Source organism: Camelus ferus, chromosome 22, assembly GCF_009834535.1.
Source record: "Camelus ferus isolate YT-003-E chromosome 22, BCGSAC_Cfer_1.0, whole genome shotgun sequence".
Taxonomy (NCBI): domain Eukaryota; kingdom Metazoa; phylum Chordata; class Mammalia; order Artiodactyla; family Camelidae; genus Camelus; species Camelus ferus.
The window spans coordinates 14,498,344-14,525,899 of record NC_045717.1 but is presented as its reverse complement, the minus strand read 5'-3'; the positions used below and the strand labels follow the sequence as shown (position 1 = coordinate 14,525,899).

General features: G+C 38.3%; 1 protein-coding gene across 1 annotated transcript in view; it reads right to left on the bottom strand.

Moving 5' to 3' along the window:
- Window positions 1-27,556, bottom strand: part of GABRB2 (gamma-aminobutyric acid type A receptor subunit beta2) — a 206,778-nt gene that overhangs the window by 142,033 nt on the left and 37,189 nt on the right. Inside the window, 1 exon segment of the mRNA XM_032465143.1 lies at window positions 1,623-1,843. Within this exon segment, the coding sequence (XP_032321034.1) occupies window positions 1,623-1,843 (221 nt within the window).

Here is a 27,556-nt window from a genome sequence, read left to right as displayed (position 1 = left end):
GAAGTTTAGCACAATGTATCTGCTAAGACAATCCTTTCTATTAGTACTTTCAAATCCCACCACTTTGGTGAACTCTTTGCAGACACTGCCCGGTAACTTATTTATCTTTCTACTGCTTCTCTATTTCCTAAGGCCGGGATGTGAGCCATGCCTGTAGCCAATCCATCTCTTTACCTCCAGCAGCTGACACCGAGCACAAATGTGCTCTCTCTGTGCCTCCCTCCCTCCCTTGATAACCAAATTCCATTTTCTCTACAAATACGATAAACAAAGAAAGAAGCTGGTTCACAGGGAGCTAAGACAATGCACCAGTCAGGAAGGCTGAATACAGCAGATAATAAAAATGTGATATAATAGATAAGAAAAAATACGGGAGGGAGGCCCATGCCAGTGCAATGGCTAAGCGCTCTGGCTCTGAACTTGGAACAGGATTCACATCCCACCTTCACTGCTTACTTTCTCTGTGATCGTGGACCAGCTGCACCGGCCTCAGGTTCTTCATTTGAGATCAAGATCCTAACAGTTTTAACTTACGATACTGTTCTAAGGATTAACTATAATAATGCATGGAACGAACTCACTTGATGTCAGATCGCTATGAGTGCTCAGTGAATGAGTAACACTATTATCATTCTCATCATTATTATGATAAAGTCACCAGATGTTGATGTAAAACAGAATAAATGAGAGGCAACTGCACATTTCAGAAGACAGAGTTTCTTCCCCAATAACGTAGAGGATTTCTTTACATGGCAGTGTTTTCAGAGTAAGACAGACATCTTTTTTGTTCATTTTTTCCCCAGGGAACCATCTATTGTTTCTTTTTCATTTTTTTCTTTTTCTTTCTTTCTTTTTTTTTTTTTTTTTTTTTTTTTTTTTTTTTTTGCAGGGGGAGGTAACTATGTCTATTTATTTATTCATTTAAAGTGGTGGTACTGGAGATTGAACTCAGGACCTTGTCCATACTTAGCATGCACTCTACCACTGAGCCATACCCTCCCCCCTCATCTATTGCTTCTAATACAAAACAAACTTCAGAAGCAGAAACTGTCATATCTTACAATCCATCTTCACCCAAAGAGCAGAACATCACAATTCTTTGCTGATATAAAGGTACATTTAAGAGTGTAAATTCATTTTTAATAAACATGAGATGATGGCTTTATTTATTTGCAAGTCTAATTGCTCCTCGGAGGGTGAGAAGGCACAGAAAGCCTTCCTGTCCTCAGAGGACCAGACCCAGTTCACAGGGCTCAGGAACAATTTATGAAACAGAGCATCTGCCGCCTTCAAACACGTATTTGGCATTTGTATTTTTTTCCACTTTAAAGGAACCCCGTCTAAGCTATTTTGATATTATCCCTATTCCTTAAAGAAAGCAGCTTTAGGATCAGCAGCTGATATTGGAAGATAATTCAGAAAAACTTAGGCTTAGCTGGGGATAAGTCCCTTTGTAAACATGCTACCCTAAGCTCCCAGATGTGTATTGAATAGGAGGTTTAACTGCTTATCGGAAGAATTAAAGGAGGAGTAAGGAAAACAGCACAATAGATCTCCCTCCAATAAAAAGCAGTGACTATTTTGTTCAGAAAAAGTTCAAGTTTGAAACGGATGCTACAGACCTGAGGCCATAAAGGACCGTCCCATCTGGATGCAGGCGGATCATGCGGTTCTTGACGGTCACCCCGTGCACAAACGACTTCTTATCATTCAGGAAGTACGTATCGGGCACCCAGAGCTGGTCTGCCACTCTATTGTCCAGAGTCAAGTTTAAAGGTATTACATTATAGGACAGCCTCTTATCTCTCCAGGCTTGCTGGAAGTACATTGTCAAGGTATAATCCTGTGAAAGTAAGAAGAAAAAAAAAAAAAAGGTTATTTTGTACCTAAATGGACTTGGGACAGACACACACTTTACCATTCACAAGAAAAGAAAATACATAAGCCCAACACTATGAATATATACTATTCACATATAGGCAAATAGCAATTTACTAAACCCATTTTTACTGAGCACATACTATGTGCCAGGTACCACGGTAAATTCACAAGTGAAAAGATCATATCCTTATGATATTTATTACATACTACCCAGGAAGAAAGATGGCAAGGAATAATGACTTAATAATTAATTTGCCTTTCTCAAAGTGGGGTGTACAAGACTGTTTTGAGGGGAGGATATAAATGTAACTGTAACAGACTCATAGACATAGAATACAAACTTGTGGTTGCCAAGGGGGCGGGGGGTGGGAAGGAACAGACTGGGATTTCAAAATGTAGAACAGATAAACAAGATTATACTGTATAGCACAGGGAAATATATACAAGATCTTATGGTAGCTCACAGAGAAAAAAAATGTGACAATGAATATATATATGTTCACGTATAATTGAAAAATTGTGCTCTACACTGGAATTTGACACAACATTGTAAAATTACTATAAATCAACAAAAAATGTTAAAAAATAAATCTAACTGTAAAAAGTAGTCAATGAATTACAACAGTAATTTGTCAGAGTTTATAAATGAGAATCTTAATCTGTCTAGTCAAGTGTGTTTCCTAGAGGAGGTGACAGTTACACTGAGACTGACGCAGCTTCTCAGCCATCTGAAGAGTGTTAGCTCAGTTAGTACTGCATGAGAATTTTAACGCCAGGATCAGCAGGCGAGGCTCTTCCCTGGTGAAAAATAGTGGGTTGTCATAAAGTGAGCACTGGTCTTGCGGTCCCAGGCGCCAGCTTTCCCCAGCTACTTCTACGATGCGAATTTCCATAACTTCTTTTTGCTTAGGTTCCATGAACTATAAATGGAGCTTTTAAAACATCCCTAATCCGACCAGAGGGTTACTGTGACAATTAAATGTATAACTCACATGGAATTTGCAAACTACAAAAAGCTATATATTATGAGTAAAGCATTTGCATATATAGTGTGACATGTTTTATCCATTAGAGGCCTATGGGTACAAAGTAACTGCTCTCTCACCCTCATCTGAATGACTAAATGAAGAACCAAATATTCATCTGAAAAGGATAATTACCATTCTGTTTCAAAATCAGTTCACAATGCTCCACTTGAGGGCTTTAAAAAATAAAACTAGCATCATGTATTAATCATGTCTGCAACCTAAAAGCTAGCAAAGTCCTAGGGCACAAATAATGAATGAATGAATGAATGGGCAATAAGGTATGCTTTTGGATTTTGGCACATACCTGCATACTTCTGTGGACAAAACACATAGTTCAATTTCCATGAAGTCCCTGAGTTTTTCCAACCCTTGCTGAGATTTAAACATCTTAATTTGGTTATACAGTTTTAAAATATAACTTGCAAGATACTACCCTGCTAAAAACATCAAACAGCTTCACGGGAAAAGTATAATCCTCTTGCAAAAAAATTTTGAATATTTTCCTTGGTTTCAGGAACAGACAAATTTTGATCTCATTCAAAAGTCAGTGTAGAGATGATTTCCGAATAAGAAGTACAGAATCAAACTGCTAATAAAATAATATTAATATCCTGAAGGTACATCAAATAATTGTCAGTGAAATTTACTTCAGTGGATTCCTTTAGTCAGTGCTCTGGAACTGCTCTGCCTCACTCTGCTTTAGTTAAGTATTAGTCGGAGGCTCTCTAGCGTAACATTTTGACTTATAATGAAAGCAAACTTGAGGGCTTATGAATTGTAGAATTTTTCTATAACTAGAAAAAAGAAATTGGACCAGATATATTTTTCACTGTCTTTTTATCACAGGTAGCCTAAAAAGTGGACCATAAATAAAACAGGCAATTTACTTTGTGCTTGCGAGAACACACTTACTTAGTGATTTCTAATTCTTGGAGAGAAAACGGAGAATTTGATTATTATCTCTATTAGCATACAAAGCTTCTTAAGCCCTCTTAATAAAGCCCTATTAAGATTTAGGAGAAACAATACAGTTTGGAAGGTGCTGGAGCCTATCAGTCAGTTGACGCTGAGATGTGTCTGGACACAGGAGACTGTTGGGCTAAATAAATGGTAATATTGTGAGATCCTGGTTCGTATGCTAACTCCTGTTATTCGTCAGCAAGGCAGTGCCTGGTAAGAAATGCTCCCAGACAGACCCTGGTGACTCTGCTAACTGTCACATCAATTTTCATTCCTTTTATTTCTAAATGACACATCATGACACTGTCAAGAAAGGAAAGAGTTCCTGAATTGAAATAAATGTTACTGGACATAAAAGGAAAGAATGGTTCTGTGTTCCACCCTCTCTCCTAGGCCCTGATGCCCCCAAGATAAATCCTTTGAACTTCCACGTGGAAAACACATCCTTGACATCCGTCTAACAACCCTACCTCCAGGAAGATGTCTCACAGCTGGTTTATTCAAACTTAAAAAAACCCAACAACAACAAGTAAATCACTTTGGGGTGCTCTGTATTCCACGGCATCACCATGCAAGACGGACTTAGATAATCACAACTAAAACCAATTGACTTCCAGTGTCAAAGAAGACGGAGTAAACCTAACACAGGTGCTCTCTCCCACTAATTACAACTAACCATCCTGGAAAGAATAAAAAGGCCACTACCTAAGCACCACGCAAAGTAAAAATTAATAAGCAGATTAGTCAGATAATCAAAATATGAAGAAAACCATTACAATGGCGAGTTATTTGGGTTTTTTTTAATCTCTCTTTTATCTTTTTAAGGTAACACACACACACGTAGCCAAAAGTATAAACAAATGGAAAGACATACCATGTTCATGGATTTGAAAAGTGAGTATTGTTAAGATGTCAATTCTCCCCAAACTGACCTACAGATAAAATTCAATCCCAATCAATATCTCAGCAAGATTTTTGTAGATATGAACAAGCTGACTCTAAAATTCATATGGCAAGAGAGGGAATGAGAATAAACAAAATGATTTTGAAAGGTAAGAACAAAGTTGGAAGACTCACACTGATTTCAAGACTGACTAGGAAGCTACACTAAGAGAGTATGATGGTATAGTGTTGATAGAAACATTGGTCAATAAAACAGTAGAACCTAAAAATCAACTCTTACAAATATGCTCAAAGATTTCTGACAAAGGTGTAAAGGCAGTAGATTGGAGAAACCGTAACAGTTTCAACAAATAAACAGGATCAAAAAAAAAAAAAAAAAAAAAAAGGATCACCTGGAACATGCAAATGTAAATAAATAATAAATAAATAGATAAACGAGCAAGCAAGTTAGATCCTAAGTTAGATCTCTCTTCTGAGTGTGAGACCCACATATTCATTACTGTATATGTGACATTTGGAGCTAGGACATTCCCACATCCCATAGGTAGGTGGTCTCCAAACTTTTAAGTTTTATGTAAGTAAATAGGTTGAGTGCAGCCCTCAAAGTAAAACAAAACCAAACCAAAAACCCAACTGATGATTTCAAGTGCCACTGAAGGTGCAGAGCAACTAAAACTCATACCTGCAGGTGGGAGGACAAAGCATCAGCCACTTGGAAAACAGCTGGACAGTTTCCTATGAAGTTAACACATATTTGACATAACGGCCTAGTGATCCCACACCTGTGAGCAAATGTTTAGGGCATCCCTTGATATATTCAACACCATCACTGGTTTCCAAAAAAAAAAAAAAAGTTAAGTCGAAGAAGCCAGATTCAAAAGAACACATACTACATGACTCCATTTATATGACATTTTTGAAACACATAAAACTACAGGGACAAAGAACCGATTACTGCTTCTCCGGGGTTTGAGGTGGAGGGGAGGTGGACCACGATGGGTCAGCATGAAGAGATGATTCTGGGTAACAGGAGTGCTCTACAGTTTAACCATAGTGGTGGTGAACAACTTCAGGAAATTTGTTAAAACGCATAGGACAATACACCAAAATGAGTGCATTTTTTTCTGCATGTAGATTTTAAAAAAGTTTTAAAACTGCTTAAACAAAAAAACCCCATGGTCGTTAGGGTCAAACACACCCAGGTCCTCACTCTAATACTTCCCTGTCCCTCTGCTGTAACCTTGGTTGAGATGAATGAAGAGAAAGAGAAATTTCTCTCTCTGGTCTCTGTTTCCAACTCAAAAGAACTAAAGCTAATTAACTTTGGAACTGGGGTAAATGAGAGGTGCTTTGACACTTGTGGGGGGTGCAGTAGAGCGAAGCACAAAATAAGCCACCTCCATGCAAATCAAGGAGACACATGGCCCCATCAGTTTGGGCTGACAGGACGACCACTGAAGGTTACAGGTTCACAATTGCCCATTTGTCCAAAGAAGCAACTGGACTAGGAAGTTTTCAAGGCCATCCCTAGGAATAAAATAATTCCATTCTAAGAAATGCCTTGCTGCCTTTGTCTGCAAACGCATCTTGCCATTTCAAAATCTTCTAAATGTCTAAAATACTTTTTGTGATTGTTTCTTGCTGTCTTTGAACTCATTGTCTAATAGCAAGATTCACACTCTTCCTGTTTCTTTGGCTTAGTGTTCCACAAAGTACACGGTACGAAATAATTTGTGTTATGTGTTTCTTACCTTTTTTACCTTTAACGTTTGGTGAGTTGCCTATTCTCGCTCTATAAACATTTTTCTGCTGAAAATGTTACCTCCTGCTATTGGATATTTCACAGATATCTATCCATATAAAACATTTCCTCATTTTTGCTGCTTTCTTTTAAATTTCTTTCTACAATTAGTTTAACTTCTTAGTTTAAAAGAAACAAACAAACAAAAAGTAAATACAGAGGATTTCTGTATAGTTTTCACACAGCTTCCTGTAAGATTAACATTTTGCATCACCAGAGAACAATATCAAACCAGGAATGTTGACATTAACATAATACTATTTACTAAACTGCAGACCTTATTAGGATATCATCCATTTATTCACTAATGTCCTTTTTCTGTTCCAGGATCCAGTCCAAGACCCCACCTTGTACTCATTTCTTCTGCTTCTCAGCCTCCTTCCGTCACTGAGAGCTCCTCCATCTTTCCCTGTCTTCGATGATACTCAGACACTGGAAGGTGCTGGTCAGCTATCTTGCTGAATGTCTCTCGCTTTGTGGTTGTCTGATGTGTGCTCATGGTTAAACTGAGCTTATACGGTTTGGCCAGAATATCACCACGGAAACATTGTACCCATCATATAAGGAGTACATAATGTCAACATGTCTTCTCACTGGGGACGATATTAATCTCGGAACAGTTGGTTTAGGCTGTTTCTGCCACGTTTCTCCACTGTGAAGTTCCTACTCTCCTTTGTAATCAACAGATATCTTGGGGTAGATACTTTAGGACTATGAAAGCAATACAATTATTAGGTTGATGTTTAATAACCATTGGGTTTTTATTTTTTGCATCCTTTCCAAATTTACCTATTTCTCTTCATTCACCTCAACATGAATGGACATATTCAGTCACTTGACAATGCTTAACCGTTAATAAGATAAACCAAAAGAAGAAAATACCAACATAAACCATTTAAGGCATTTTATCACTAAATAATGAGAAACATCTTCCTGAGGCTCAGTCTGTCTACCTACTCCTTTCACAGTCTAGTGACACTGTTCTGGCCACAGGCAGGTCCCTGCTTCTGGTACAGACTTCCAGTCTGGACAGCTCAGCATCTTACCTGGTCTCCAGCCTGCCTGGTGCACTGGGGAGGCCTGTATCCCCACCTGCACTTGACGGCTGCTCCACTACAAAGCTTCAGCACTCTCCCTACCTTCGTTTATCGCCACGGTTGCCCGTGTGCTTTTTCTTGCCTGGAGACCTCACCACTTCGAACCTACAGAGACTCCCCTTTCTTTTTTCAAAGCGTGTTTATGTAGATGGGGAAACTGACAAGTGTAATTATGTCATTTTCCCCTGTCTTTGTGCTTTCTCCTTATTTCTCAGTTTGGGGAGAAGATGGTGGTGTAGGGGTCGGTTCACAAGTGTTTGGTCTGCCATCTGAGGACATACCACCACCTAACAGTTACCTTTTGTTACTGATCAGGGCTTAAGATTTATTTCCATCCCTGATAGTATGTGAGTCGTTTAACTCGCTTTACCTGCTTGATGCAACCACCTTCTCCAAGCTTTGAAAATTGCTGCAATTGTGCTAAAATCTTGAGCTTTTTTTTTTGGCGATTAATCTTGTTTCTTGGCCCTCCTGTAAAGCCTAGTTCTTTAAAATGCTGTCTTCCACATCTGAGCCCACAAATTGCTGGCCCAACTATAGGTCATGGTAATACTTCCACATCCCCAGCCTCCTAAACTAGAACGGTAATGGAGTAAAACTCAGCTTCCACTTAGCAGAAGCCGCCACACCAGATGTTCAACTGCAACGCTTTGGAAGAAGTACATGGTAGCAGCGTTGACTAATTGCTAGAGACACACTCGGGACATGAGAGCTGCACCTCAGATCACCCACAAGGGAAATTCAAGTTCAGAAGTGATGATTTTCTTGTACGTGAAACTAAAATGCATGTGGTCAAGGCAATGAGCTTCCCGACTATTTTCGCTTAGTTCATTTTGCATTTTGCTATGGATTTACCTTCTCAGTGATAACAGGACTCAGTCTAAGGATGGCTAAAAAAAAAAAAATCAAGTCAGTATAACTGGTCATCTCTGTCCCTTACCTTAATACACAATACCCTCACCAGGGTATTCAGTTCACCCTGAGATAATCCACATTAAAAATACACTTCGTATGTATGATTTGCTCCCTCTTATTTTGTGCTTTGTAATTATTTTACAAGTTTATTTCAACTTATCTAATTAGTCTGTCCCTTATATATGCCTAACACGGCCCTAGTCTAACCCTTTTTACTGTCTCATTTATCATCACAACAGCCCTATACATTATGTGCTAGATATAACAGGTACTAGCTGCTGTTCTCACACGCTATGTCACCTCCCTGAGACATCCTGCTCTGTAAAACAAAGGAAATAATAGTTCCTGGTAGTAAATAAGTTTACCCAAGGAAATTGATTGAGTAGAATGTCTGGCTCAGATTAAGTCTTCTGCAAACATTTGCTATTATCATGATCCTTATTCTCATTACTGCCATTTTCCAGGTGACACATATGAAACACAGAGAGGCGAGTGACTTTCCTGATCTCATTTAGTCGATGATTTTCTAAGTTTTAATTTGGCCCGGGGGCTTTCTGGTGATGGAGCCCATGTTCTTAGTACTATACTGAGCTGCCTCTGCAACCCTCATCTCACTGCCAGTTTTGATTTTGACTCATCATTTCCCAACATTGTTTCTGTCCTCCTCTCTCTCCACCCTCTCCAAAAAGTGAGGTAGAAGCGATGTTGGAAAAAAGTGGAGATCCACGTGCAAAAGAATGAAATTGGACCTTACCTTACCCATGTACAGAAAGCAACTCAAAATGTATTTAAGAGAAAATGTGAGATCTAAAGTTGAAGAAAACATAGAGGAAAAGCTTCAGGACATGAGTTTGCAAATGGTTTCTTAGACACGACATCAAAAGCATTAGCAACAAATGGGAGTACAGAAAATCTAAAATATTCTGTGGATCATAGGACACAGCTCAAGAGAGTGAAAAGACAACCTATGGAATGAGAGAAAACATTTGCAAATCACATATCTGACAAGGGATTAATATCCAGAATGTATAAAGAATTCCTACACCTCAATAATAAATAAATAAGGCTGACTGAAAAATGAGCAAAGGGACTTGAATAGCCATTTCTCCAAAGTGACATATAAATGGCCAATAAGTAAATAAAAAGACGCTAAACATTACAAGTCACTTGAGAATGCTAATCAAAACCACAATGAGATATCACCTCATATCTATTGAATGGCTATTATAACTAGGAAAGGAAGGAAGGAAAAGGAAGGAAGGAAGGAGGAAGGAAGGAAGGAAGGAAGGAAAAGAGAAGGAAAGGAAAGAAGAAAGAAGAAAGAAAGAAAGAAAAAAAAAAGAAAGGAAGGAAGAAGGAGAAGAAAGGAGAAGGAAAAGTACCTTGGCCTAAGCAACGGCCTCCCCACACTCACACATCGGCCATCAACCCTCCAAGCCCATAACCACTACCTCCTCCAAGAAAGAAGGAAAAGAAAGAAAGAAAATAATAGGTGTTGATGAAGATGTAGAGAAATTAGAACTCTTGTAGACTGTTGGTGAGAATGCAAAATAATGCAACTGCTATGGAAAACAGTATGGTGGTTCTTCAAAAAATTACAAATAAGACTACTATATGATCCAGAAACCCCACTTCTCGGTATATATCCAAAAGAATGGAAAGCTGGATCTTGAAGAGATATATGCACACCCGTGTTTACAACAACATTGTTCACAATAGTCAAGGGGTGGGAGCAACCCAAATGCCCATCAGCGAGGGAATGGTTAAGACAAATGTGGCACATACAATGGATTCTTTTTCAGTCTTAAAAAGGAAGGAAATTCTGGCACATGCTACAACATGGATAATGCTTGAGAACACATTACGCTTGGTGAAATAAGCTAGTCACAAAGAGATTTTGCTCCTATAAAGTAGCTGAAGTCATCAAATCCACAGAGACAGAAAATAAGACGGCATTTTCTAGGGACTGGGAGGAGAAGGAAAGGTGGAGTTGTTTATGGGGACAGAGTTTCAGTTCTGCAAGATGCAAAGTGTTCTGGAGATTGGAAGCACAATCATGTGAATAGACTTAATGCTACTGAATTGTACAATGAAAAAAACTATCTTAGGGACACTTAATTAGCTAAGGTATTGTGTGTGGGAAAATGAATCATTTGCAAAGAAAACAATCACTTGCTTTATAATTTTGGATTTCTACACAGTTATTTAGCAAACCTTCCAATTTATTTTTCACGAGATGTTGTAAACTGTAAGAAAGCTAGAACCATTCTTTTTCTCTCCTTGTGCACAAATGCACTAAGTAAAAATCTCACTATCACAAAGTCTCTGTTGCTACCAGGTAATGAGAGATTGGTTTGATCAAGTTAATCAGGAAAACTACATATACACATAAAATCACCGAGGAAAATCGCATAAATGCCTCATCAGCATGACACCAATAAGTTATTTTTTTAAGTCACCTTAAATATCAGAAGTTGCTTACATATCACCATTCTGTTTTCAAACCAAGTTCACCGAGTGATCATTGATGTAAATTTTGACTTTTGCCCGATGTGGGACATCTGACGGCCATCTCGAAAATGATCTTTGAAATCTATGCCATCCAAGTTTTAAGAATCCATTTTCTGCCTAGGGCACCTTCGCCAGTGGTGCACACTGTTATTAAGTACATCAAAATGAAATTGTTTACGAGAAGCTTCTTGCGTTTTTTGATCCCCCAGGAAGTTTCCACCTATGGTTCATTAATCAGCTGCTTACAAAAGAACAACTTTTCAACAGACACTGGGGAGCAGGGAACAGACAGACAAACATCTCACAAAGGTTCCCACAAGCATCTGTCAGGGCTGACTATAATGCAGACTCCATCACATTATGTGTTCTTCTTCCAACCAAATTTATCCGACTTATGCCTACTTGCAAGGGGTAGAGCCCGTCCTAACTTATTTGACTTTTTTTTTTTTTTACTTTCCATCTAAGCAGAGATTTTTATAGGAAAAGTGAAAAGTATAAGACAGAGAGACACACGAGCTGTTAAGCAGACCCTTTTCAATATTTTAGATGCTTATTTTTGTTCTGCTCAGCATGGGACAGGCTCAATCTCTCTGAAGCAGCAGCCTCTGGAAGAGATCTGACGGTATTAACAAGAAAGGACATTTTAAAATAAGTACATATCACTGTTTTCATACTTTTGACAAGCTTGCAGAAAGCTGAGAAGGAGGCCAATTTTGCAGACCCAGGCAGAGCAAAGAGAATGTGCTTGGTCAAGGCTTCCAAGAGAATATCTGATGTGCTGAGATGAAACAGAAATGCATATGATCACTTTTGGAGGCAAAGTCGATTTTTCTTTTTTTCATTTGAGATGAAAGTGACATTGGGTACAGAGCTTTACCACTGCCTCTCTCTGCATCACATCTTAACATCCACTGAATGCACCAACAGTCCAGCAATTCTGGGGTGGAAGTGGCAGCCCCCCGTTTTGGGGGGGGGAAACTTGTAATTTTTTGAAGAACCACCATACTGTTTTCCATAATCACCCACCGCATCGCTGCCTTCTGCAAGTGTAGAGTCAGGACTTGACGACACTTCTCCAGTTGCAGACCCTGACACCCCACGCTAGTCCTGGCCCTGCACAATTATGTAAGAATGCCCTCAGTCACCTTGAAAAATGTGCTCACTGGGTTTTATTATCATAAAACATTATAGAAAATTTGGACACTATGTAAAGATATGAAGAAATTTTAAATAGCTCAAAACATCACTGTCCAAAGTAACCATGAACACACTGGACCTCTCCTTTAGGTGTATTTTTCAATGCCGTGTTCTCAGTATTATAAACGAGGACCCCATCCTACCCGGGACACACATGCACACACACATCCACATACACACGAGACTTCTTAATCCTTGTGTTTTATAAAGCCACGCTTGGGACTGTTCTTCGCTGCCCTCCCCACCCCCTTGCTCATTATCTTTTTGAGCCCATCAAATGCAAGCCTGTACAATGTGTCACTCTCAGACCACAGAGGCCCTCTCTCTTCTCTTTCACAACCCTGGGGAATGACAGAGCTCTGAAAGGAAAGAACCCAAGTCCCTGCGTCACAGCAGAAAGGAAAGCAGCCTGTTCAAACAGGAAGGTCTTCACTGGTCTGCTCAATCAACGAGTGAGAAATAAACTTCTGTTGTGTCGTCACTGAAACCTGGGGGTTGATCACAGAAGCTGGCGTTAGCCTAACGCTGCAGAGATTATTAAATTCATGGATCATGACAGAACTGGAGATGCAGAGGCCAGATTACTAACTCCCTGTGCAGCCTCCAGCCAGAGGGGTCCGGCAATCTCCTCTGCAAGTTGGAAAAATGATGCCTGTCTGGCAAGATGCTTCCAAGAATGAAAGTGTGCACGTGACAGCTTCTACATCTGGTACAGTAAGTGTTCAGTGTGGGCAGTCACTATTTAAACAAGCAAATAAAACAAACTGGTAAAAAGATAGCTATTTTTCTCTTGTATCAAACTAAAAAAATATATATTTTCTCATTTTCTGACTACTTAGTACATTGTGCTGCACCTACTTCTCAAGAGGATTTGAGCTGACCGAGCCAAAAACACGCTGGCCAGGAACCAGTGCTGAAGCAAACGAGATGCTCTCGCAGGGGAAACTCGGTCAACTCCGGGCCATCGGTACACTTCGTAAAACTTATAAAGTGCTACTTGTATCCATTAAGAAGGGCATAAAGGTTTATAGTCTGATGGTGAATATAATAACGCTTCTCATTTTAGCACACTCAAAACGATGACAAAACAGCCTCACTAGCACCGAGCTAAAAGGCTATCCATTTGGGTTTCTAAACCAACAGTAAATTTACATTTCCACTCCATATACATCTGTAATGACATAAATACACATCTGCTTAGGCAACAAACGCACGTAACCCAACACGTGGTTACCTATCCTGTACTTAGTGCCATGCCAAGTATCACGCGCAGGCCCAGGTTTCAAGTACAGTATTTCATGTGCTAAATCGAGTCCTCCCTGAAAACAGAGATTAAAGGTAATGAGGTGAACAGAATCACCTATTAAATATGGCCAGACAAGTGAAAAAGCCTCCTGGCAGACCCACAGTGAGACTTAGAGTTCATATTTTTATATATATATATATATATATATATATATATACACATACATACATACATACATATATATATATACACACATACATATACACACACACACATATATACATATCTGTATATAGGCTTTGGCACAGAACAGGGACTCAGTGCATGAAAATTATTGTCATTTTCAGCACCTTCTCTTACTATAAGTCCCCTTCTAATGACCACACATACTTATTTTGGAAGAGGAAAGAAACTGCCAGAGATATACCAGGGCCTGATGATAAACTAACTGACCTGTTCTACCGCAAAATGAATGTCTGACTTCCCTCAAAGTCAACATATAAATGGCAATTAAAAATACATTATGCACAAATACCAGTTAGAATAGGACTGGCTTTGGAATCTTTTCTACTGTGAAAAGAAATGTACCTTACTTCACCGAAAGCAGAAACCTGCTAGTGATGAACAGTTCATTCCATCCCCACTATCTGGTACTGAGCACGGTTAGCTTTAATAACAATGTGGTAAGAGTCTTATACGCACATTCTGATCCCAGGGACTTTGAAGGCAGAGCTGTCCATGTGCTTTTAATGCTTAACATCAAACTGAAAAGTCACAGTCGGAAACCGGAATGACGCAGCCATTCATCTTCCTCAGACTCCAAGGTAAATGATCCAAGAGGCAGCAATGGTCCTGAATCCCCAGGTCATTACGGACAGGCCAATTCTTGGAGCTGGGAGGCTCTTAATTCGAAGTCGAGTCCTCTAAATTTATATATGACGGAACTGAAACCCTGAAACTGGTCATTCCTCCCACAGCCGTGTAGCCACTTAAGGACTGGGGAGAGACAGACCCCTGGGTGTCACCCCCACATCATCTTGTACTCTCTCCCCCTTCTCAGGAGGGAAGAGAATTCGTAATTCATCACGAACAGTAAGCTTTGCCGCTTCCAAACCTCATTCAATGTTAATATGCCTTCCCAAAAATGTGGGTGGGAAGGTGGCAAGGGAAACGTGCCCTTCACAATGTGTGCATGTGTGCCTGGGTTTCGGAGATTTAGAAAATTGAACTATAAGCTTTCTGAAAAAAGGAGATCTGCCAAAACTATTCTGCTGCGTCTATCCAGCTAGTGTTCCTGTCATCTTCCGGTTCCACGCGGTAGTAGGACTGGTTCCTGACCGAAAGACAGAATTTGGATGAATTTGTAGCAAGACAGTCACTGTGACAGCCTTCAAAGCCCAACATCATTCCTTCTCACTTTAACTCTTCTTTCTCAAGCTGTCTCAGAGGCATAAAGAAGCATCTTTAACATATGTTAATCCTGAAGCTGCCTTCTCTGTACAAGTTAAGTCGATCTTTGGGCCCCTGTCAAATCTCTTTAGAGCATAGTAACCTTCCCCTACATATGGTTGAACCTAACATTCTAGCCTTAAAAAGGGTGGTGCCTCAGAGACATAGGTATGACCATATTAATTCTTTAATTTAAAAAAATTTTTTTCTGTCCATTCTAAAATTTTTATTTATTTATTTATTTATTATTGAAGTATTGTTGGTTACAATGTGTCAATTTCTGGTGCACAGCACCATGTCCCAGTCATGCATATACATACATAATATTCGTTTTCACATTCTTTTTCATTAAACGTTATTACAAGATATTGAATACAGTTCCCTGTGCTTTAAGAAGAAATTTGGGGGTTTTTTTGGTCTATTTTTATGTATAGTGACTAACATATGCAAATCACAAACTCCCAAATTTATCCCTTCCCACCCCCTTTCAAAACACATACCTTGAAATGTTTTGTATGTATGTGAGGCATGTTCAGAGGTACGCCCTGTGGCCACACTCCCATACTTCACACAAGCGATGAACTATGCCCTACTGAACTTAGAAGCTTGGGAAGACTGTTTTGAGTTGGGGGTTTTGTTCCGTGTTTAACTGCCATTTGCAAAGGCTGAAAAAGTAGACAGCAAGCATTCTGCTGGACTTCAGAATCTCCCTGACTTTTGTACAGTATTTCTCCTTGACTGTGCTAGGAATTTGCACAGACATCACCAGCCCAGACACAATACGCTCCACTAAGATGTTTCTCAAGAAAAGTGTGCCACAGTCAAACGTATTAGGGAAACGCTACCGATATTCTTTGTTTTCTTTTTTCCTTAGAGATTTACTACCCATATTAGTTTATTACTAGCTCTGAGAAATCCAACAGTAAAGAAACTGACTAATCTTGTTAACCCAGAATTTCTCAAACTCACTGGCCACTTAATAAATAGGAACTAGTTGTACAGACTCACTGAGAAATGCTCGCCCATTACAGCAAGCACCATTCCCAACTCTTTCCCCGTTTACATGTAACGTTCTTGTGGTATTTAGAAAAGACCTCTTGATTTTTTATTTCCTTCTTAGCTCGCAAGCTATCCCAAGACAAGACTTCTCTGTCTTGCTTACTGCTGTATTCCCAGGACTGAGCAGATGACCTAACACATGATTATGTCTCAAAAATAATTCTGAATGAAAAAAATGGGAAGGATTTCATGATTAAAAATTAAGATACAGCCAAGAAAACAAAAATTTTAAAAACACAACAGTAGGTTAAATATTCTACAAAAATCCTGTCTCATCTCTTTATTGAGTCAGTATTTAAAAAAAAATGGGGGGGGGGATTGGGGTGGATTAAAATAGATTTAAGATGAATAACTCTCAGATGCATGGTGTAATCCTGGATTCAGAACTCAGCTTTAGAAAAGCCCATTGTTCAAAAACTTGGGGAAAATTTTAATATGGTATATTATAGGAGCTAACACATTGAAATAGAAAGGTGGCAATTGTTGCTAGTTTAATTGTGGCATAACATACATACATTTATGAGTTAGCCTAAAAATATCTGGATGAGAATACAATAAGTTGTTAGAAGTGGTAGGATTATTATGATTTTATTTTCTTATTCCAACCTTCTTCTTTAATGAAAGGATCCTTTCTTCCCAAATCCCTGACAGATGGTAACCCAAATTTTGCTTGGATATGTCCAGTAACAAAAATCTCTACCTGGCAAGGCTGGTACTGCACTTTTGGATGATGACAATTATAAAAGACATGCTTTCCTATTATTTTCACCCATAGAGACACTAAAAACTGATTTTACCTTTAAAAATGTAGCTGATATGTGCTTGAGAAATTTGTCACCAACTATGACTTAATAACAAAGGAAAAGATTAAAAACAGACAGAGCTTTATTTCACTGAAGCATGCTCCACACCCACTAGGTGATCACTATGTCCACCTTATTTGATCCAATCCTCAAATTTTTACCCAGATAGTTTCCTTACAACTGTTCCTGGATTAAAAAAAAATTAACCCAAAATACATCTAGAGAGAGAGAGATTTATTTCCTGAAGACATCTACATGTATTTTCCATTTGTTCTTGAATTTAAAAGGCGTCATCAACTATGTTTATTTCCTCTCTCTTAGGAAATCTCTTTACTAAATCTCCCTCCTCTGGCCTGCATTAGATCCCCCATCATGTGGCTAACAGTGTATAAGTGGACACTTCTCCATGAAGGAATGGTCCACCTTTTCAAAGTACAAGAGAGAAGCAGAGATGAGTCACCGAGGAGAAGGTACTTGCCTGGGAGAAGAAAAAAAAATCAGCTCCAGGTCCATGAAATCCTCCTTCCACTCCTTTTCTACAAGGAAACTTTTCAAAAATAATGCTCATTGTTTTCACCACTCATTTTATAGAAACACTAGGCTATGCAAAAAACGAAATATCTAAAAGAACATGCAAATTTCATGGTAAGAAGTTCCCTTTATGTAAATACCATACACATGATGTATTTGCTTATCTCCGTCCCACGACTCCAGACTGTACACAGGTCACCATTGTGTCTTCCCCTGTATTATTAAAACCGGTCTCTTTGCAATCAGTCTTGTTCCCTCTCTCTTATTTTCCACATTTTGCCAGGGACCACGTCTCAAGATGCAATTCTGATCATGCCGCTATCCCGTTTATAATGCTTGCCATAGTGATCTACACTCCTCAGTCTAGCATCAAAGTGCTTAGTGTGCGTGTCAGGATCTGCATATTTTTTCAGTTCCATCTGCAGAAATGTCCAAGCTCAGAGGTTATTCTTCAGAACACTGAATTTAGTTAATTTCCGTGATCTGCTAGGTTTCCCAACAGCTGGACCTCTGCACAAGCTGTTTCTTCTGCCTGTATGACTCTTCCCTTCCCCTCCAACCTAGTCATCTCCCCATCATTTGCGCACCTCCTACGAGCTCTTGAAGCCCTGAGGTGTACAACACTTCTTCAATAAAGTCTTTTCTAACGATTGATTCTCCTCCTCTACTACAATCGTCTCCCCTTGCCTGTGCAGAACCCTGACCTTGTCCCTGTCCTGGTCACTGGACCCGCTGTAATAAATATCCTTGGCACCACTGATGAATAGCAGGAAGCAGTAATCCAAAAATATCGACTGAACGTATGGATGGATGGGTGGATGGATAAAGCACTTCTGAATACAACAGCAAAAGGAAATACAACCCCAAGTCCTGCAATGGGAGGAGCAGTTCCAGGAGACTGTGTGAACACATCCAGGGGAAAAGGAGTAATGTTCCTGTAGGTTCACTTGGCCATACATTGACAAAGCCATTACCTGGAAGAGGAAAAGATTACCATCTCTGTGTAACTCCGAAGTGAGAAACCATGGCTAATAGGTAGAAATTTAAGGAGCAACATTTGACTTATAGAAGACATAATTATCTAAATATTTTCCCTGTCAAAATATAGATGTCTGCTTTAAAATAAAAGGAATAGCCTGCCATGCAGTATAATGCAGACATAGGATTAAAAAAAAAAAGAAATCCCTTGTCAGAGCGTCAATGTAGATGTCAATGATGCAGAGAAGACAGAAATACCCGATGAAGATTTTCAGCAGATCCTCACTGTAATGAGAGCTGAAGTGAGAAATAAGTGCCACGAGGATCACCGCCACGACCGCTGCTCCCGCCACCATCGCCCGACACTAAGGGCCTAATACATGCAAAACACAGCATTTCATGTTTCATATAAATCACTTATAACCTCCACGATAACTTCAAAGTGTCATAGTATCCTTATGGCTTGAAAATTAGGAAATTGAGAATTTAGTTACTCGTTCAAGGGGTGCAGTTAAATGACAGAGCAGGGTTCAAGCTCAGGGCTGTCTGTTTCCAAAGCCACCATAACGCGTGCAAAGGTCCGGCAGCCGGAACGCACAATCCTAGAGCTCAGAAGACAGAGGAGCTGCCACTGTCGCCTCTGCCTGTCCGGATTCCACCTCTTCAGTTTCTGGTTATAGCAACTTCAACCCCTCCTCTGAGGAACAAATTCTCTTTTTCACTGTGATCACATCGTTCACATGGCATTGAAGAGGACAGCGCACACCCGCCCCCATTTAAATGCATATGTATGTTTTCCACTTACCTTCATGCACAAGAACAAATGACCAGTTTTGTAAAAAATGAACCAGTGAGTCATTGTCCCTCCTCCAGGGCTTTTTCTGTTCACGGAACTAATGCTGCAGGGGTCACGATGGTTTGGATGCAAAGTGGAGAACCCGAGAGCTAGTGGGGCAGAAGAGCCCAGCCTGGTACAGCAGTTTGGGATTTTTCCTTCCAGTTTTAGTTTCTCACTTTCTTCTAAGGACCTTAAGACACCAGCAGCTTCAAGAGCCTCTTCAAGGCAGGCGCCGAGGCAGGCACTGAGGTCCTGTCCCCGGACAAGGTTTGAGACCCAGGAAGCTCCCCTCCCCAGCCCATCTCCTGCTTCTCTCATTGCGGTCTTTCTTCTTCACCTATAGCTCATCATCTCACTTCAGCTGTGCAGTTTTGGTGAGAAATGAAGGTATAATAGTTTATGGCTGAAGAGATACCGGTAAAACCCATAGAGTGGGAAAGAAGTTATTGCCTCTTAACTATTTTATGATTATTGGCTTTTCATTACAGACTGTTTAAAGGTAATCTCTCAGTTGTTAAAATGGCTGATTTTTCCCCCACATTACAGTTATCTTTTTTATTACCCTCAAGCGATAAAATTAATTTCTCTTCTCAATTCTTGTCTAATCCATTCAGTACGCACAGCACCAAAAAAAGCTCTTTTCCAGCCTAAAGCGAAACGTGTTTATCTGTTGCTTTGTTACTAATTTTGTGTAGTATCTCTTCAGAACAAAATGTTTACAAAAGGTATAAACTGATGCCATGGCTGTAGAGTAAGCAATAGACATTACTCCCAGCCAGGACACAGCACTTTGCAAACTCATGGATCAGAAACCTGAATCTAGTTTCTTGTGGTGGTGCAAAGGATAACTGTTTTTTCACATTACGTTAAGCGCCTATCCTTCGATAATGCGTCAAGAGGTCAATATATTACTAGAGACCAGAAATGCCTTCTAAAGAGATGTAAGACACACTGTAATTCAAGCAGATCATCATCTGATGGTTGGAACCGTGGACGCTAATGAAGAGCCAACACCCGTCAAAAGAACAGAAGATCGGTTGGCTGAGTAACAAAGCTGTAAGTAATAGGCTTTCTAATTACAGTTTCTCCCCTGCAGAGATGATCAGCCTGGTTTTGTAGGCAACTATTTATCTTGCAATAATCCTAATACAGATGAGGACAGAATAATCCTCAACATTACGTATTAAGATTTTTTTACAACCCGTGAAAAAGACAACATAAATGAGGAAGATAATAATAAGGAATATTTATGCAGCACATATTCTGGGCCAGGCAACTTCCATAGTTATCTCAACTAATTTAATCTTCACAACAACCTTACGAGGTCAGTATTATTATCACCACCTTCCATTCTCACGTATGATGAAACCAAAGGACAGACAGGGAAAATAAATGGGTCAAGGTCACATAGGTAGGAAATGAGGGAACCTGAACTCAAATCCAGGCAATTTGTCTAAAACATCTGATATTCTCACTGGTACAGCATCCAAGTGAAATTACTGACTCAGGCTACACTGAGAAAACAACGTGTCAGGTCACAGGCTTGGGCAATGCTGAAGTTGTCTTACAAGTTTTTTTTTTCTCCAAACCAAGTTAAACAAACTGCATTGAAGGATTTATGTCGTCAAGGAATGACCCTTTGAGACGCAAAACGAACAAAAAGCCACCCCCAAATGCTTAGCGGTAGGCTTATTGAAAAGCTCTCCATTTGATGACTAAAAGATTACAGGCTTCTCTTTGTGAGATGGAACTGTTTTCACAGACGTGAGTTCTAAGATCAGTCAAATGTTGCCCCTAAAGCGTAACAGGGGTCTGACATTATGGATTACAGGGCAAGAGATAGGAAAATGCTTTTTGCAGTAGGTCAGAAAACCCAATGTCTGTGCTTTAAGCATGGAAGGTGATTCCTAGACTTTAGAAAAAATGAAATTTGCCCCACAAATCAATACTTTCAGTAGTTTGGGGGTGTACAATGATCTCCGCTGCAAATGTGTTCAGTTGTGTAACCATTTAAGTCATCTACCACCTGCACTCCCTCTGGCTAAAAGTCTTCATCAATTTCACAAATAAATTATCTAAGATTGTCTTGGATTCTACATGCCATGTTCAAAGGCAGCTTTTAAAAACATAAACTGTATGTATGTCCAGCACTAGGCTAGGCATTTTGGGAGATAGAACAAACACAGATCTTCCAATTAAAACATTGAAAGAAATCTTCTCTGGAAACACTTATAGAGAGTTCAGGTAGAGAGCTCATGTTTAGAGCCCGACAAACTTGGTTCACAAAGATGGTTTACAGTTTATTATCAGTGTGAGCTTGGGTAAGTTACATAGGTATCTCCTAAACCCTTGCAAAGAATTATAAAATGAGGATGAGCAATTCTACTTGGCAGAACCAGCATGAGGCTCTACTGACATACTATTCATTAAGCATTCAGGATACCGCACAGCACAGGGTAAGTGCTAGGTAAGCTTGCAGAATTACTACGATCCGCCCAAACTCCATACTTGAGGCTGTAAAAAAAGTATCTCAATTTTATTAAAGAGGCAACATGAATCTAAAATTAATGAGTAACCTAATAGAGTTCCCATGGCCTTATATTAAGTTTCTCACATACCATGTTCACACTAAATTTTGATAAAGAGATAACAGAACATAAAACATATATTTGCCTCCTGGTGAATTACTTTTTCTCTAAAATATTCTCAAGGCAAGAGGTATCCTGCTTTCTCACATGTATATTGATCCTAAGTTATTTCTAAAAAGTTACTTCTTCTAGGTCTATCTCCAAATAGCAGTCAGAGTAACACCTATTTATAACTTCTCCTCAAACTAAAATTTCATTGTGGTTCTTAATGGTATCACACGACATCAAACCATCCCCCATTCGTAAACCTTTTTTGTTTCATTAAAGGGAAATGCTTTTTGAGGGTAGATAAAGCCAGCACTGCAAAATAAAAGTAATATTTACCGAATTTACCCATGACAAGAAAATAGGTTTTTAAAAAGATGTAACTGTTGGCCCCGTAATTTAAAGAAAGAAGTCAAGAAAAGAAGTGGGGAAGGAGGCGTGGGGGAGAAAGCAGGGAAAGAAGAGGGGGAGGGCAAGAAGGAGGGACGTTCCTTCATTGCTACCCAAATGAGCACATGTAAATTCACCTTATTTTTTTTTTTTTTATTTCTACCTAATCTTTTCTTGTGTTGGTTTACAGAAATTTATACATTCATTCCCCCACTGAGTACTTTTACACTGGTTTTAATATTGTTTGTATTAAAAATAATGTTGAAAAATAGGTCATTGCAAACATGTATTTTTGCATCAATGCTAATATTTCTAAATTGTAGATTCCTAAATCAAAGACAGCTGCATCACTAATATAGACATTCCCAGTAAACGCTGCATCGAGTTACAGATTTAATTTTGATAGATACAGTCAAACAGCCAGCAGCAACAGTGTTTTGAATTGTTTAGAGTACTAATGATTTTTTAATTTTTTAATACCTCCCCAAAATAAGGTGGTATCTCTTTATTACTTTAATTTATCATTCCTTTAAATATCGCTGAGACTGAGACACTTTTCACATATTAATTTGCCATTAATGTCTCTCCTTCTCATTTTAATATTCTGTCCTAATTGTTACAAATGAGGTGCTTACAGATCATAGATAATAACATTGTGTGCTAAGTGGATTTCCCTCCCCTGATTCTAGAAGAGTAAGAAAAAAATCTTCTACTTTACCAATTCCATGTTTTATCATATTGCCATTAATCATTTTAGATAGTTCATCCTTTTCCTATTGATCCAAAATGCCATCTTTTCATAGACTAAGCTTCATTGATCTACTTAATTCAGAAATTTACTATTTGAGAAGGACGCCTCACTCTCTCTTTAAAAAAAACCCACTGAGATTTTGATGTAAATTCTATTGTATTTTCAGATCAATGTGTCTTTATAACATTGGTTCCAACAAGAAAATGTGTGTTTATAAAATTATTCAGATCCAGTTTTGTTTTTCTTTTCATAAATAGCTATGCATATTTCAAGATATATTTCTATCACATTTTAATGGATGATGTTAAAATAAAGGAAAACTACCAATTTTTGTATAACTCTGTATGTATATGGGTAGAGAAAATTTAGAAAACTAGTTTATACAAAGTCTTTTTCATTGATTCTAGCTTCCTCACTCTCTTCTCTATAGTTTGGCATTTAACATTTTAATGGGCCTACAAAATATTCCATGTTTAAAGTGTTTGCTGTTGTTACTGTTGCTTTTTTAGCTGAAGCCCCAAATCACATCATATTAAACCACAAATTAACATCCAGCTACTTCTAAAATCATAATCCTCATTTTCTGAATACTTTGAGATTCACTTTCCAAGTACTACTCTATTATGTGTGATTAAATAAATGTTAGATCAAGCTGACACATTATAGGGACACTTTCTGAAATAAGCCTTACTTTATAGGCTGGTGAGAAGTTCCTATTATTTACAGTATTTGTAGTTGTTTGAATCCTATGAGTTTGATCAAAAATAAAAATAATACGAAAAGAAATATCAAGTATTATTCCATAATAAAAGACTATAGAAGAAAGGGCAAGTTGATTTATAAAGAATACTATGAAAACAAACGAATGGTTTAATGCCATTAGAACTTTTTTTTAAGTTTCTTTTCCACTCATCTTAAAGATTTTGTTTCTACTGTTTATTCTTCTACAGACAAATGTAAAGATGGCTGCCCTGAATCACCCTGAATCACCCTGAATTTCTGCTCTATCAATGTACCGTTGAGAAATTAAATGTCAACATCACAAAATAGTGGTCCCTCATACTCCAGAGGCTGAACAGTATTCAAAGCTCAATGATTAAAGCTGTGGCCACAAGTGGAAGACTCCTCTGCTTGTGTTAGTGGGGTTTCAACCACGTTTTTAGCTGAACCAGAAATAAAGTCAGGGGCACACTCTGCAAGGAAACATGCCGTTCTAAAACAGAGTGAGACCCCCTCATGAGCTGGCAGCACACAGCCAAGGCATTTCACAGTTCCCTGCCCTGATGCCGTCCCTCCCTAGCGAGCGGGGAAGATTCAAGTGTGCTGAAGCAGATAAGCTGGGTGTGCTTCCTCCGCTCCACTGCTGTAAACTTTCACGTTGCACTTTCTGTAATCAAGGAAGACTTCACATTTCCATCCCTAACGAGACGTCTAGAACGATGCTACCTACAGCCCACGCAGGAAAGCAGAGCTAACAGTCAGGGCTGTTAGGCGTGGTGACGAGCACCCACCACTCTCCCATTTCCAAGGCTGATAGGCCACTGACAAGAGGCCACAAAATTGCCTTCAGGGAGGCAATGTGGGCACAGCTGAATGATTCAGAGAAAATGGAAGTAACCCAATTCTGCTCCTTACCAGCTACATGATTTGACTTTGGACAAGTTATATAAACCTCTCTGATTCTTTTTTTTTCCTACTAATAAAATAGTGAGCATAGTACCTACCTGAGAGGATTTATGGGAGAGTCAAATAAATTAACCATTCAAAATAGCCAACAAGCATAAGGCACATAGTAGCTGTTCATATATATACATTAATATTTCAATTTATTTTGTCTCTAGATAAGATTATTTTTCTCAAAATGAAAAGAGATTTGTTTTTCTATTAAAAATAATCCACAGTAATTACAGAAAAACTAGAGACCACAGAAAATAATAATGGAGAAAATAATAAACCGTAACACACCACTTAGAAATAGCCACTGTTGAAAAACGGACACATAACCTTCCAAGAAAAAAATGCAGGCATTTAAATAACCATATTATTTAAAAATGCAATAGCATTGGTGCTACTCTAAGTCTGACTAGAAGAAATAAAATATAGTATATAAAACATTTTATATAATTTATAAAAAGTATTTATTTTTCCATTATGTTACGGAAACCTAAATGTAACTTCCACTACAGTTGATGGAGAAAGACATGACCCAAATCAAAATATAAAATAAGGTGAAAAAATAAAGTTGTCTTTTTGGTACAATGAACTTCACTATGGTAATGATTTACCTATATTCCAGTGCAAATGACGATAAACAAAAGTATACAGATTGTTTAAGATATCAGTACTTTCATTATTTAACATAGTCACCAAAAAAGAGACAAGTTGTTTATTACAATACACATGGAAGGCATACATGTATGTGCAAATGAACAAACTGAATGATCTACAAGTCGAAAGTTACCTTGAACATGAGCAACATGAGATTAAAATCGATTCTAACTTCTGCTTCTAGCTAAGGACAAATGGGGATTAGACTTAAGTTGCCATACCTCGTGTTCCTCTTCCCTTCACCGCCTGCTCTAAACAACTATAAAACTAGATAAAGCATGAGGCAACTCTGTCCATGTACTGGACACCAGACAGCACAGGGCTGCCTTCCTTGGAAGAAAGGAAACACAGGCAGTGAGGTTCATCAGCACCAAGACAGCCTGCCTGGAAGCACTGTTCAAAGCACGCAGCAGACGGGAGCACACGTGAAGCAGGGAGCGACCGTCGGGGAAGCAGGAGAAAGCGCCCGGGGTCTGCGAGCTAAGCGGGAATCCCCCAGGGCAGGATTTACAGACATTGGGTTTTCAATGAGCCAGAGAATAAAGACTGCCAGAGGAAAACTCTAGTTATTCAGCTGAGAATCAAAGAAGTCATTTCCTTAGGAGTCAGGCTACTCCAGCACCCCCACCAAAAAGCAAAACAGCTAAAAACCAGCCAACATCAAACTGACCCGCTAGTGAAGTAACCACCTATCTGAACACAAGAAATTTTAAATGAAGAAAACAAAATCTAAACTATTGGTAATGTAGCATTTTAAAAAAGTGTAATATGCATTAAAAATTACTAGACTAGGGGGAATAGGAAAATGACTGATAAACAGGAGAGAAAATAGTCAGTAAATGAAGATCAAGCATTCTTTTTTGAGATGGCATGAAGTATGGTGGCATTTAGTATTCTTAAATGAGGACTTTAAAACAGCTTGTATAATTATTATCATTGATTCAAAAGAAAAGATGGATATAATAATAAAAAAAACACCTCAGCAGAGATACAGAAATTATTATTTAAGAAAAAAATCAATTAGATGTCCTGGAATTGAAAAAGAGAAGAAAGGATGTAACTGAAAAAAAAAACCTTCCATAAATTTAAAATGTGGCCAGAAGAATTTTTTAAAAAGGAACAAAAAAGCAAATGAGATAAATGGAACTGAAATAGCAAAATGGTTGATTTAAGCCCCCAAATAGTTCAATAATTATATTGAATGTAGATGTAAGTAGACCAGACACTCCATTTATACAGAGATTGTTCAACTAGATGAGAAAGACGGACTCAATTATATGCTGTCCACACATATTTTTGAATATAAAGAGACATATTTTGAATATAAAGATATAGAGAGAAAAAAATGAAAAAAATATACATATACACATACAATTCTAACACTACCCAAAGGAAAACTAGAGTGGCTAATTAAAAACTGACAAATTAGACTTATAGACAAGGAATGGAACTAAACATAAAGAGAGAATGTCACACTGGTAAAAGCATCAATTCATCAAAAAGACAGCATGAGCTGTGTATGCATTTGACTGCAGAACTCTGAAATATATGAAGCAAAACTAACAGGTTTCTCCCTTTAGGGAGAGAGAGACTAATCCATAACTATGGTTGGAAATTTTAACAACCCTCTCTCAGCAGCTGATAGATAAAGGAGAACAAAAAATCAAGAAGGATGCTGAAGATGTGAATGAATAAACAAGACAACCTAATTAATATTTATAGAACACTATATCCAGAGAGAATATACACACTTTTGTAGTGCACATGGTATATTCACCAAGATAAACTATGTCAGGGCATTCAAAAATATATATATGTACATATATATAATATATTACATCCTCTGACAACAGAATCAAATTAGATTTCAATAAGAGCAACCATTAAAAGAAAACCTTGAAAAATAACAAAATATTAAGAAATTAAAATACTTTTAAATAACTCATGGACTACATAAGCAAACACAATAGATACTAAAATAGTTTGAATTGAATGATAACTGAAACCAGAACATTTCAAAATCTGTAGGATGCGTACCAAGTGGTTTTTATAGGGAAATTCAAAGCTTTTATATGCTTATATTTGAAAAAAAAAAAGATTTAAATTGAATGATCTAAGATTTACCTTAAGGGATTATCAAAAGAAGAGTAAATCAAGCACAAATTGTAAAGAACAAAATAATAAATGTAAGAGAAGAAATCCATAAGATGGAAAATAGTTAAACATTCCTTAGATGAAAAACAGATTCTTTGAAAAT